General features: G+C 46.7%; 2 protein-coding genes across 2 annotated transcripts in view; both read right to left on the bottom strand.

The window, feature by feature from the left end:
- LRRK1 (leucine rich repeat kinase 1) overlaps positions 1–6,704 on the bottom strand; it is a 70,346-nt gene extending 63,642 nt beyond the window's left edge. Inside the window, exon 1 of the mRNA XM_053988501.1 lies at positions 6,522–6,704. Within this exon, the coding sequence (XP_053844476.1) occupies positions 6,522–6,588 (67 nt within the window). The 5' untranslated portion in view covers positions 6,589–6,704. The remainder of the gene's footprint in view (positions 1–6,521) is intronic.
- Positions 6,705–11,383: 4,679 nt separating this feature from the next.
- Positions 11,384–14,508, bottom strand: part of ALDH1A3 (aldehyde dehydrogenase 1 family member A3) — a 34,055-nt gene continuing 30,930 nt past the window's right edge. The window contains exon 13 of the mRNA XM_053988740.1: positions 11,384–14,063. Coding sequence (XP_053844715.1) covers positions 13,991–14,063 — 73 coding nt within the window. The 3' untranslated portion in view covers positions 11,384–13,990. The remainder of the gene's footprint in view (positions 14,064–14,508) is intronic.

The following is a 14,508-nucleotide window of genomic DNA, read 5'->3' as shown; positions in this document are numbered from 1 at the left end:
GTCTTCAGCAATTACCAGCACTCTTTTTGAATCCTACTCCCCAGACAGAACTTTTATATGAAGTAGATAATCATGCTGCAGAGTGTATCAGCTCCAAACCTTGTGGCTTTTCAATTAAGCAGCAATAACCTCCAGTCCAAAAACTCCTTAACCAAGACAGGAATAAAACAAACAACCTCCAAAACCAATTAACTGCAGGTGAAGCGATTCCAAAGACATACTTGCTTTTAAAGGATTTCATTTTGAGCTCTTCTCGGGTAGCCATGCCAGTTTTCCAAGCAATATTTTGATCATTAAAACAAGAAGTGATGCAATTTCCACAGTGACCACAAACATACCAAGAATATTTGAGCTAAATTTATCCAGACTTCTTGTTTGAGTCACTGCTTTGGTTCGTTATTTTTCCATGATTTTCAGCTATGCACAGAGAGGAGCTGGGGACAGCCTGGGATTGAGTTTTCCCCAGCAGTATCTGAAATGCCAACTTTTAAGCCTGGGAGCCACACTTTGACTATCAGAGAGGAAATGAAGCTGCTCCTCCAGCTCCCAGCCCCAGGTCCCTGCTCCTTCCCACTCGCCTCCTTCCTCCCACTCTTCCTGCGGCAGACTGACCCTTTCCCTCACCCCTGGGTGATTCTAATGAGGCTTGTCTTTGCAGATGAGAAGTTCCTGAAGCTCACCAGAGATCTGCTGTCCTCTCCAACTAGAGAGGGAGAGCCAAAACAGAGAGGATCTGCCCCAGGTTTCCCACTGTGCATCTCCGTGGCAGACCCCAAGTGCTGCCAGCAACACGAACTGCTGACTCCCAGAGTCCCTCTGACTGCAGAAGGGCTTTTGGAAGGGTGAGAGCCTTTCCTAAAACTTAAAGACTTTCTAAATAGGTCCTCTAAAGTGAGGGTAAGGTACATATTAAAAAACATGGAGACACTTCTGTTGTGAAAATATCAGCAGCTTACATAAAAGAGCTGCTGCTGTGGCGATACATAATCATGCAAATAAGCAATTGCTGACCCACTAATGAGCACACAGACTTGGATTAAGGGAAGGAATTAAATATCAGCCTGACTTGATGTAAAATCTGAAACATAACCTATTAAGAGACAGACTCCATGGTTGAGTCACCATCCCTGGGGGGGTTTAAAAGTTGTGTGGATGTGGCACTTGGGGACACGGTTTAATGGTGGGCTTGGCAGTGCTGGGGGAACAGTTGGACTCAGTGACCTTGAAGATCTTTTCCAGCCTTAAAAATTCCATGATTCTATGATTTTATATAGCAGATTGGGAGTTGAATGGTATAAAATCCATCTCTCCCCCCCCTCATCTGCAATGCAAACAGCTCCTCCCAGCTCACTGCCTTCTGCAAGCACAGTCCTGACAGCCCCATTATTGATCAGAGCAGTGAAAAACAAACAAACCACAGACTTAATGCTGTAAGGATCCCTGAAGATCCCATTATGTCAGTGCAAAGAATTTAATGGGTTTTGGATAAGGCCCCCATAGGCTCTGGGGAGGATAAAACCCCATAATTCATAGCATTTTCTTAATGCAAGTATAAAATCACCTGCAACATCTCTGTCAAAACACTGTATCAATTACAGGCCTGGTAAAGGCTGAGTTGGTGTGAACACTATCAATTGCTTTTTTCCCACTGAAACAGAGGACAGCAGTTCCATGACCCCAGAATCAACCCTCACCTGAAAGCTCCCTTATAAATCACACCTCAGGAACATTGTAAAGAACTCCCTGTGTACAAGTGCAAAGGGCAAAGGATTTTCTTTGCTACCTTATCACCTTATCTTTGGTTTTTTCCAGGCTTCTTGATAGAGTTGTCATAAGTTACACTTCAATGTAATACAGCACAAATACATTTTAACATGAAGGTGTAAAAATAAAGCTGTAAAGCAGCAGATAATTCCAGATGCAGCTCAGTTGAAGATCAATGCTTTACTGCTGCCTGTAAATCAAACTGGCTCTCAGGTCACACTCTCTGCTCAATTAACTTCCCAAGGTCTTTACTGCACCACTGGCTCTCCCAGCAGCTCTGCCCTCCTTGATACAGCCCTCAAGTTCAACAGCAGGCTGGCTTTGATGGTTTTTGTCAGGAAAATTGTAAATGCCTCAGCATTCCTTGCCCGTTTTTGGAGAGATGTTGTAACACCCAGCTCTGCACAGGAGGGCAGGTTTAACCACAGGCATGTTCAGCTGCAGACCAGCCTTCTGCAGGAGCCCTCAGCCCCTTGTGAGATTGCACCACTTCTGTATGAAGAGTTTATTTAAATATTTAAAAATACAAGCCTATTACTGCCTTACTGGTGTACTTCCTATTCCTGCTGAGCATTTCCTACTTCTCCTTCTGCAGGGCACTCTGCAGTGAGACTGACTCACATACAAAACCTGTTCTATTTTCTGCTCTTTTAGCTTATAGGAACCTTCTCAGTTTACTGTTTGGACTTGAATTTACTCACAGCTTAACAAGCAGGAAGAAAACCAGAAAACCTTCCAGGCTGATTTAGTCTGATTACAGAGAAGTTCACACGACTGACACACTCTGCAGCTCTCCAGTGCTCTGTGTGCTCAGTTCACCTCCCAGATCCTCTCCTTGTCCTTCTCACCCCACACTGCCACAAAACACTCAGGGTAATGTTACTACAGGGTGATGTGTGGATGGAAAAAGCAGGACAGAGGCTGCGAGTAGTTTTTCCCTGTTACTCAGCACAACGTGCCCCAAGGCCCAGCTGCTGGTCCTGTCCCCACACATGGCTGATGGGAAGGCTTTAAGGTTTACATGGTGATTTCACGAGGAACAAACTGGTATCAGTGGTGCTGATTTTCCATTCCTCCTCTATTCAGCAGGAAAGATTTTTAAACAAAGTTATTCACACTGACAGTTCCTGCCCTTCACATTTAAGGCAACGATGGTGCAGAACTGTGAGGAAATCATAGAATCAGAGAACAGACTGAACTGGAAGGGCCCCATCAGGACCAGTAAGTCCACCTCTGCACATATCCTGCCCTGATGCCAACCAAGAGCAAAGCTGGAGGCACAAAGTGTGTCCCAGGAGGATAAACTGCTCCATTTGCTCTTGGCCAACCTTGAAGTGTCACCACCCAAACTGTTGTGAAACATTCCCTGTAAAATTGCACTTGCTCCTGAGTAGTCCCTCTTGTTAAACGACTTTAACTTTTCCAGTTCAACTCTTGCTCACACCAGAATCTTTTCTAGGATTCAGGAAGCAGCAGGGCAGGAGCAGCTTTCCCTGTGAGTCAGATCTGAGCAGAGCCATGGGTGGGGTTGCAAAGGTCACTTCCATTGTGGGCAGATTCTTTCTGATAAAATAGAAAGCCCTGTGAGCTGCAGGGTCACCACAGCACCTGCAAAGCACAGCTTTAGGGGCTCTGGTCCACTCCAAATGACAGCTCCAGTCATATGTTCTGGTTACTTGGTTGGTCCCTTTTCCAGGCACACTGTCCATGTCAATCTGTGCTTCCCTACGCAGTGGGAAGCAGTCACCAAGTTACAACTGATTTGCCTCAAAAGAAGTTGTGAAAGTGCATTTAGTTAATATCTGCAAAGCTACTATAAAGTTCCAGGCAGCTCTTCTTGGCATTGTTGTCCCTAATTATGTAATGTTAGACACCTTCCACCATAACACCCCTCCTTCAGGGCTCATTTCTAGATTTAGCAGGAGAGAAGAGACACCCTCTGGCATGTTTGAAGGATAATCCAATCCCACCTCTGAGACACACACCAGTGGCATATGAATGCCCTGTGACTTTGAATAAAATTCCCAGTAAGAAGGAGATAAGCTTTTTAAACAGAAGTACCCTTATGTTTCAGAAGACAGTGATTGTTCTACACCTCTGAGGAACTCCTAGAAAACCACGCAAGAATTAAATCCTAGCTATGAAATTTTGTAAGATTCAAAGAAATCAATCAGCCCATAGAAAGGCAAAGAATCTTTATGCTTTTCGACACATTCATAAAGTGATGCCTTTGGGCTTCCATTGTACTTCCTACAAAATTCACATCATGTCACCTCCTCTGGATTATGCAGAGCTCTTTAACCAAGTTTTTTAAAAAACCCAAACCCTGTACTTCATGAGAGACTGCAGCCACCCCCATATCCCTGCTCAGTTTCTTTTAATTAGGACAAGATGAACAAATCCAGAAGAGGGGGAAGCAGGGTTTGAGGAGGCAAGGGAGATGCTGAGTGCACCCACAAGGGAGCCTCATCCTGTGCTCTGGTGACAAATCCCCTCCGAGGGCTCAGTCAGCACCACCAAGTCAAGCCCAGCACCACCCCCAGAGGGCAGAGAGGGTCCAGGTCTGAAACACAGCTCACCCATGCCATGGGAAAGCTGGCATCCTGCTGGGATACAGGGAAAGCTGGCATCCTCTGCTGGGATACAGGAAGATCACTGGCAACCAGGAGGAACAGCAGAGGAGACACCTGAGCAAGGTGAGCCCCTGCACCCTATGTTACATTTTCTAAGAAGGATGCTGTGAGTGTGATTTTCTCCACATACAACTGGCCAGGGCTTTATAGCTGCCAGGAAAAAAACTCCTAAAAAATCCTAAGGCTTCAGATAATAAAAGTGCACAGGGACCTGCTGGAAGGGGCCTCCAGCCCTGCTGATCCAGCTGACCCACCCCGGAGCCCCTGGCACCACTGTTAAACCCCCCACAGCTACAAGCCAGTCCCTCCTGCCTGACAAAAAAAAAAAAGACTCCAAGCTCTGAGCACTAAAGGCATGAAAGAAATTATCTGGGATCTCACTCCCCTTCCCAGCAGCTCCCGCTGAATGGGAGCAGGAGGCTGCATCCACATTGTTCCTCACAGGTGTAAACAATGGGTTGGCAAGAGGAGGCTGAGTGAGTCACCCTGCTCCTGCTACAGCCCCTGTAATGGGATCTGAGCCAGAACAAGGACCAGTAACTTAGGGAGTGGACCAGTTAGCTAATGACAATCATTCTTGGCAGGACCAAAACAATGAGTTTAAGCATGTACAATACCCTTATAAAGAGCAAATCCACCAAGGCAGTACTGGTGCCTTGTACAGGGATCTTACGCTTTACAAGGAAGGATCCCTTTCCCAGTTTTCCAGCACTGTAGACTATTTTAATATAACCCAGATATATCCATATAGAAGAGTCTACCACTGAGATTTGCATGTTTCCAGCTAACCAGTTTAACTGAATATAATTACATAACAGCAACGTGTAATAAAGTTCTCAGAAAAAAAAGCTGAACTCAAAACGTAAAAAATTTAACTATCTCACTTTCCACTTCATTATTCACTCCTACAATAACTTATTTATTGTATCTTTAAACAGAGAGAAAACTTGTCAGATCACTGCTGCAGAACAAAGATTTAGCAATTCTGAACAGTTGCGAACCGCTAGTGCAGATTAAAATTCTTCTCATGGTTTAGTATTCAAGTGGAGATAATTTCTTCCAGAGAGAAACTCAGAAGACAGAATTTAAGAATTTTAAGAATATTCAATAACCAAGTGTTACAGAAAGGTACAATGCTAATTACCAAAAGCAAACAGAAAAATCAGTATCATGGAACAAGCAGAATACGTACGGAGAAAGGAAAGAGTTCCCAGAGCTCCCTGTGACACTGGTGAGGAACGTCTTCAGACAAGACAAGGAGGCCTCTGAATAAACTATCAGGTTTTGCTTCATAGTTGCTGATAAAATCCAAAATAAGGCTGCAAAAACATTAGCTTCTGCTGGAGCCTGCTTACTCACTACAAAGCGTCAAACACACCTTCTTCCCACACTTCAAACGCAGATGCTGCCTCCTAATGAAGCACTTGCTGCAAGGGGGGAACACCGTTACACAAGAACAGGAGGCTATTTCTTGCTGCAGAAACATAACTGGGGTTTGACTCAGAGAAAGGCAGCAGTGCCTGGGAGCTGAGGGTTGCAGTGAGAGAAACCATCCAAAAATAATTTGCCTGCTCAGGAAAAAAAAAAAGAAAAAAAATCACAGGAAGCAACCTGAAGCATATGTCCCTTCCAAAAGGGGAATTTCTTTATTACATAAACACAAATGCTCTAATCTAGCCCAACATAAAATCACTGCAAGCCACTGAATCGGAGCTGAGGGTAAAACTGGAGCAGGTTAATATCTGTTCAGGCTGAGAGGAGATGCTCTGATTTTAGCAGCTTTCATATCCTGAATGCCCATTGCATCAGTGACTGGGAACATATTTGCATTCACACACTGAAAAAGCACAGATCTTGTAAAACACATTTAGGAACTGGTGAGACATGATACATATATTGACTAATTCCGTAGCCTTTGGAGAACATCCATCTTCAGGGGAATGCTATTCTTACCACCTCTATAGTTCAACATCACTCTCCCTGGAAGTAAAATTCCAGACTGTAAATTTTCAAAGATTAGGGCTGAAAAAACTTTCACATTTTTAAACTTCAGGTGGCTACTGAGTTCTCTTAGAACCTTTTGCTCCCAATCTGAACAGGAAAGAAACAAATCCTGCTATTTACCATTTTGTGGATCCATGTTGCTCTCCCTGCAAACAGCGGATTCCTCCGTTCCCACACACCAGTACATTCTGGGTGGCAGTTGTGAAGGCCCCACAGACAAACTTCCCACAGCACTTCAGACTGAGCAGTGTTCTCAAAGCTGGACGATCCCCATCGTGTGAATGCAGGAGCAGAGGCTGCTAGTGGGCACCATCCTGAAGAAACATAATTTATTCTGTTTAAAAATAAACAACAAAACAAATTAATCATTCCACTGTAGAAATGGCAAGATATTAATTCCTCTCCACTATTAACACAGTTGTCCAAATGTCACACTGCAGAAATACTCTTATCCTATAAATATAATTATTTTCATAATAGCTTTGTTAAGAGCATAACATGAATTAACAGAGGGGACTAACAATTTCTGCACTACAGAAAGATAATGTTCCTAATTTTTCACCACTAAAGCTGCTCAGTCTTTGGGCAGAGGACAAGGGGGTGGGCAGGGGTCACAGCTGCAGTTTCAGATTCTCCACAAGCTGGTGTAAAGGCAGACCATTGAAACCCTGCAGTGCAGCTGGAAAAATCCTAAATGCAACCTCAAAACCCCTCCCATCCACAAAGACAACCACAGCTCTTGTAAGACTGTGAGAAACTGAAAAACACTGATGTGGTTACTGAGATAATCCTCTGTAGGAAAGAGAAGAGGGTGAAGAGAAACACACCAGCTCCTGTCCCCTCTGCCAGTCCTTTCTGAGAACTCTCTCACCCTGGAAGCATCAGGCTTCTTCACTCAGGGAGGCAAAGCAGGCCCTTTTAGGAGCTATTAAAGGTTGGCTTCTTATGAACTGCCTGGTATAACAGGCAGTAGAAAATTGCACAGCTCAGTCTCCCGAGGCACTTCCAACTCCTTCCCTTTTCACAGCTGCACAGCCACCCTTCCACCTCTTTGCAGAGGCTTAAACTCCTGGAGGATTTGCAGTGTTTGTCCAACCAGCATCAGAGCTCCTTCATTTTCTGCTTTCAGTTTCAGTCAGCAAACGCCTCTCAGATGTGACATGATGCACCTCAACTGACTCTTACTGGTTCTTCTCATGTCTGGTGTGTGATGATGAAGTTCTGATTTGAGGCTCCAGCTCAGCAAAGCTCATAACCCACCTCCCACTCCAGCCAGCAAGGCCCAAGACCTTCCCTGACTCTCCCTGAGCAGAGCTGGCTTCCTGAACTGGGATCAAAGGCCAAGGGGAATATAAAAATATGCTGATCCATCACCACTATCCGGGGAAGCTTTCTGCTCCTCCCTCCTTACACTGGGTTTCAACCACCAGCCAAAAACACTAAAAATCACTGCGTCCTATTTCAGTTGTTTCTAGGCAAATATTTGAATTTTAGGTGCACTCAGCTTCTGCTGACCCTGACTTTGCAGTGCCTGGCAGCAGCAACAAAGACTGGCACCCCTGTGCCCTAGTCTGGGCACTGGGTGCTGCAGGAGGCTGAGATGGAAGTGATCCCTAATCCCAGATCCAAGCCCACAAACTGGTGAATTGCACTGTGTTGGTGAAGGACTGAATTCTTCCCTGGAACTGGTGCTGGGCACCACCAGACTCAGCTTCTCTTGACAACACTGGCAGGAGGAGCTGGGACCACACATTCCTCCATGCCACAGGCAGGATGCCCCAGGCAGAGGTGTCAGGAAGGCTCTCACACCTCCCCAGAGCTGTCCAGGGTGTTAACTCTGGCAGTGGAGGAGATGTGATGCTTCCAGCAGCTGCCTGCCCTGTGCCCTCGATGCACTGAGCAGCTCCAGGGAGAGTAAACACTTCCCCATGCACACTCTGGCCCACCAGCTCTGCAGCAGATGATGGTTTCTGAGGCACTTCCTTGCTCTGAGATGGGGACAAACCATGTGCACCCACAGCAACTGTACAAGAAACACTGAACGGGGGCCAGCATGGACCCCTGAAGCTTGAAAACCACTCCACTCCTGATTTTTAGCTCTCTGCTCAGCCTATTCCCCAGGCTGAAACTTTCCTCGTATAAAGTGAAAGGAAAAATAACTTTTAGGAAAAATAGTGGTGTGGTTCTGGTAATCAGTTCCTTTAACTGCAAGCAACTGAATGCTGTAGCCATGTGTATTACTGCCACACAGTGCCCATGTAAAGAGGATTTCCATATTTCAGGACCTTTCTGTATATAATTAAAAAAAAACAAAAACCAAAAAAAAAACTAAAAACCCTACAGAGCTTTACCTTAAGCAAGGTGCACTTGCTGTAACGTTACAACTGCAACGTGCAAACACCACATGTGGATTTGATTTATAGAGTCTATGTGCTCTGCAGACTCTCGTTCAGAAGGAGAGGGGCCATGCAGAATACACCTGAACAGGTGCAAATGGGATTTACATCCCATTTCACCCATTCCCAGTCCTGACACCTGCTACTGCCCATACCTGAACCACCCACTCCTCTCCCCTTCACCATCCCGCCCAGTCGTACCCTGTGCATTGTGCCTAAAAACAGACAGGCCGCCAGAAACGTCATGGTTTGCCCAACATCGCTTCCTAATTCATAAAAAAAAAACCCTGCTAAAACTTCAGCGCTTTACCCAAACCACCTGTTGTTTCCGACAATCCCACCTGGGGATTGCCACGGATCTGAGAGGCCCAGGGACAGGTGCGAAGGCGCTGGGGCTCTCCTGCCCGGTGTCGATGGCGAGCCTGGGGCCGAGGTGCCAGCCCAGGGACCCGCATCCTTCGTCCCCGGGTGAGCAGCGAGCACCAAGCCATCCCCTTCTCCACACCAGGCGCTACACCCCGTTTTGGGGGGTCTCTCAAGCCTTTCCAGCCGCTTTCCAGCCGCTTTCCAGCCGCTTTGCAGCGGCCGGGGTGAGGCGTCCCCTCACGGCGAGCCCCGCCGCTCTCCGGCCCCGCCGGGCGGGGCGGCCGCGCTGCGCCCGCAAACTTCTCTCCGAACTTTCATTTTCTTTATAAACAAACTCGCTTTCCCCCTCATTTCCACCTGCAAAGCCCCGGCAGCCCCCCACACCGACTGCCCTGGCAGCGGGGAAGGTGTCCGAGAAGCGGCAGCAAAGCCACGGTACCTCCGCGTCCCGGGCCGGCGCTCCCGGCGCTGCCACCGCCGCCTCCTCCTCCTCCTCGTCCGGCGCCGCCCGCACGCCTCACTCCGCAGCCGGGAGGCGGAGGGAGCCCGGCAGCAAAGGCAGCGGGACAGCGGCTCCTCCTCTGCCCCCGGCCCGGCGGCCAAGGGCGAGTCCCCCGGCACGGCCCCTCGCCTGCCCCGAGGGCAGGGCTGGCCCGCAGGGGGATGGAGCTCCTTCCCCAGACCCGACCCACACGCCCGCCCGCCCCCGGGGCAGCCCTCGGGCTCCGAGGAGTTGAGTTTTTTAGGAAAACCCAGCGTGGGGGTGGCGGTGGCTGGAGAAGAGCGCTCCCGCAGCGCTGCCCATCGTCCCGGCAGGGCCCGGCCTTACCGCGGCACAGCTCGCACTTTTGAAAGTTGCTCCTTCCCCGGATCGCGGCGAGTTCGGTCCTCGTTGGAAGCGCAGAGCGAGGTTGCCCCCTCTCTTCGGAAGGATTCAGATGTTGCTGTGCGCAGCCCTTCCCCAGACTGACCCATTCCTCTCCAGGAGCCTCTGACAATCCAGGGATTGCTCCATTTCCTCCACTCGGCGGACCAGCTAAGAAAAAAAAAAAAAAATCCAGCATTTCTGCGTGCCTTTTGCTTTGCTGTTCGTAGCCACTCTGTAAATTAAACACAGAGGATGTTTTTACCCTGGTCGGTACCTAGCAATGGGTCACTGATGGTCACTTGGGGTGGATGTGCATTCGCAGAACGGCTGCGGCAGCCTGGGGGCTCCTTTGGGTGACTGTGGAGACACAGATGGGTGCGTGTTCACCGCTGCTTTTCCCCGTGTTCAGGTCCCCATCAATCTGTGTCCAGTTGCAGCCACAGGTAGAGCGCAAGAACATACCAACACTATTGTTTTCTGACTTTTAACACAGCTAAAACCCAGCGTTACCTGTTTTCAGCACCTTTCCACCTCTTACCCAGCCAGCTCCCTTTTATGCCTCACAGCCCAGCTCTTACCCAGACCTTTCTTACAACATTTTTAGCACGAAGTTTGAAAACACCCTAAATTAACTCTTTTTCCTTTATTATGATAGAGCCTCCAATTTCCTCTGGCAATAATTTACCCACATATTCAAGCTAATTTTTCCCTTTTTCCCCTCCCCAAATCTCATCCCACTCTTCCTTATGTCTCCATTGATTTTGTCACTCACAGTAATGCCTTTGTATCTTCAGCCTTCCCTTTTCTGGAGCCTGAAAGCTTCTGAGTGATGCTGTCAGTGAGTGGAAAATTCAAGGAGTTTGGCTTGGCCTGTGTAGGGAGCCCATAGGAATTTCTCACACATCAGATGGGAAGAGAGTTAAAAGACAATGGAATGTTCTTGCTCTGTATCTACATTGCAGATGAGAGAAATAAAACTGGGCTGGGAACACATTTAGCAGAGCCACATTGGTGGTGGATGTGTCTCAAGGGGTTTAGGGAGCAGGCAGAGCAAGGCAGGAAGCCCCATCTGGCTGCAGGAGCCAGAGTGTCTTGAAACACTTCATTTTGAGGCTCACCTCAGAAGGAAAAGAGGCTCCATCCAACTTTGTGCTTGTCCCTGCCAGCTGCAGCTCTGCTCTCCTCCCTCTGCTTATGGTAAATGGCACAACTCAAGCTTTTATGTGCAGAACACTGACTACACTTAGCACTTTACTCTTAAAATTGGCTAATTCTTCCCAAATTGCAAAAATTAATCCAAGTGCAGATTCCCTCAGTTTCCCAGTGAGATACTAAATCCTCAGATACACCTGTTTCACAAAGTTAAACATTTATTAGGAACAAGAACTATTACAAAAAAGATATCCATAGTCTAAATATATACATGAGGTTTAAACATAACATTTTCATGTACCTTTAGCTATAAAAATACATTAGATTAACTGTATCCTAAATTATAAATATAGTTCTTTTCTTTTAAAAAAACAACTAGTATTCATATGAAAGCCTTATTGTGCAATGGAAGAATATATATACCCTCTAAGGGGTTATTTTAAAGTTAGTGTCTAGTGTTACATAACTTACAAAATTCAGTGTGTAGAGTCAAACCCTGATTTATACAATAAGAGATACATTGACCTTTTTAAAAACTTGATAAGGGGAAAAAAAGTGAAATATATATCATACATATAAAGCCAGAAGAATAGGATTTTAAGAATTTCAGATTATTTCAGTTTCCACCACTGTTTATCAAAAATACAGAGATACATCAAGATAAAACAGCCTTTTACTGTTTGCCTCACCTCTCTGCAGCCCAAGGAAACCCTCAGGTGGGCAAGAGTAAAATATTTGTCTGAGAAGATGTTTGCACTCTTAAGTGTCTTACAAAAATAGAAACTTATTTACAATGATCCCATTTGGCCTTTCATGGGGAAGGGAGGACATTTTCATCACTGGATGGGGAGATTTACCTGCCTCACACCCCGTGGGAGGACAGGCTCCTGGTTACACTGTTGGAGGTATGTCATGTCAGAAGTGACGTGATGTTGAAGTGCAATTTCAACATTCACCAACTAATAAGGAAGTTTAGGCTCATGCAAACTTTTTTCCTTACTTATCACCACCCACCTTCCTTCCTCCTCCAAAAAAAGCTCCATTCATGCAACTGAATTTGTTGCTGTCTGAGCCTATCTGTGAGCAAAGGAAGGTACTGGGTAAATCCTGGCTTGCAGCAGAGAAGAGAGGTTAGACCTGCATTTCTGCTTCAAGCTCTGACATCTGGAGCAGCAATCCTTATCAGTGCTCCCTGGAGATCTGCTGATAAGCCATAAGGAACCTCGGTGGGTTTGTTCTCAGAGGACAATCCCAGAGGGATCAGCTGAACTTCCTAACAAGCTGTCACCACTAACTCCTGCAGACTTGGGACTGGCTGTGCCTTTGCCAGGGTTCTCCAGCAGAGTCAGGAGGAAAGGAAGAGGGAAAGCAGTGAACCCAGGAACTGAAGACAGCCTGTGGCTTGTCATTCATCTCATAATAATTAATCTCATAATAATGTCTGGGCATGCAAAGAAGTTACTGCAGGAGGTGCTAAGGCATAAGCTTGGTGTGACAGCCACTCCATGGACAGCTGTGATCGAGGGAAAATCCAAGGCAGTTTTCTCAGTGAAGGATCAGCTACTCTGTGCTGGCCATGAGATGACAGCACTCAAAGGGACAGTGGCTGCGAAGCTGCTGACAGACTGAAGTCCAGCCACAGCTTATTCCATGGTAACTGGCTTGTACACCCTCCTCTTCAGCACTCAAGGTGTGCTTGGGGAGCACCTGCCTCTTCACACTGCACTTCTAGGAATGTATTTAAAGCTACATTCATACAGGATAAAGAAGCCATGTGAAGAGCTTCTAAGTTTTACTCTCATAGTAATAGACCTGGCTCAAAAAACAAAGAGATGTTCAAAAAGCCTGAAAGTTGCAGAGAAAGAGAGTGCAGGACAGTTTCCTGCAGCTCTTCTGCTCCCTCCCCCAGATCAGGACTGGTAGGAGGTGTTTTCTGTGGGGTATCTACCATGCTACATGCTCAGCATCCAACTCGGTGTCACCATGGTAAGTGCAGTGCAAAATCCTCTTGAGAAAAGTGCTGTAGTGAAGGTTTGAGATACAACTGTGACTCACTGGGAGCCAGAAGGGTCAGCAAGTCAGGAACTTGCATTTGCAGCATGTGTAGTGTGTGCACACCCAAACATCAGGTTCCAAGGACACTTGAAAGTCTGGCTCTGTTGGGTGACATAGTGGCCCCAAAGGAGTCCTCTAGGAAACTCCCACAAATCTCATTCAGGGCTAGAATATCACCAGGATGGAGAATGTACATATCTTTAGAGAGACCATGATAGCTCTTTAAAAGAGAATTTCCTTACAGATCCTTCCATGAAAGCTTGCACTCCCACTCCAAACTCCAGCTGCAATCTTCACACAAACTCCACCAACTCCAGTCAAGTTGTTCTAACCCTTACCACTCGAGTCCATCTCTGCCAAGGGAAACCCAAGTGCCTCTGAAGGTATCTGCCAGTACCTTTGATGGTACCAGCAGTCTCTCTAACATGCCAGTGATGTCCATGTCCTTCAGGGGTACAGCTGGGAAGCAGATGTCCTGCCAACACTGTGACTGACCAGCTTTTGAGTCACAGGGAGCAGGCAGATGTACAGCCAGGGACTTGTGGAGTACAAGTGTGTACCGCCAGTAGAATCAGAGTCAGTGAATCAGTTTTTGAAGAGCCAGTTGGCAAAATGGAGCCCAGCAGATTCAGTGTTTCTAGAGAAATAAAGACAGGTGTTTCCATTTTCCTTCCCACCCCTCCCCTCCCCCTTGTCTGAACACGTCCCCCATGTGTCACATTCAGAGTGTCAGCATTTTAGGCCTCCTGTTTTCATGGACTCTTCTGGGACAGTTTAATGGTGACTGTTTTCACTTCGGTGTATTCTGCCAAAGCATACTCCCCACTGCAAAAGAAAAGAGGAGGAAAGGGACAAACAGTTGTTGAATGTTAATGTCCCTGAGAGAAGACAGTTGTACTCATGTGCATTTTTGACATCAGGTCATTAAAACCAGATCTGAACAATTTACACCAGCTATCCACTTGTCCCACCACCTCTAATAACCACCAAGTACATGCACATGAGTACATACAATTACACCCTCTTGTGAGAGAAACACAGAATGCTTTGGTCACTGTAACCCACAGGATGACACTTGTGACCCTGCCTATGCAAACTGAGTGCTGCTGTGAGAAGCCATAGAAGAGACAGCCACATACACACAGGTATTGGTGCTTAGAGAGAAATTAAAGTTATTTTTTTCATCAAAAGAAAGCTTCTATCTACAAGATACCATGTCATCAGGAGGGCACAGTTGCTCCAGAAATGCATATTGATGAGAGAGCCCACC

The sequence above is a fragment of the Vidua macroura genome, chromosome 12 (genome assembly GCF_024509145.1).
Source record: "Vidua macroura isolate BioBank_ID:100142 chromosome 12, ASM2450914v1, whole genome shotgun sequence".
NCBI classification, from domain to species: domain Eukaryota; kingdom Metazoa; phylum Chordata; class Aves; order Passeriformes; family Viduidae; genus Vidua; species Vidua macroura.
The sequence above is the reverse complement of the archived record's forward strand: the minus strand, read 5'-3'. Positions and strand labels throughout refer to the sequence as shown.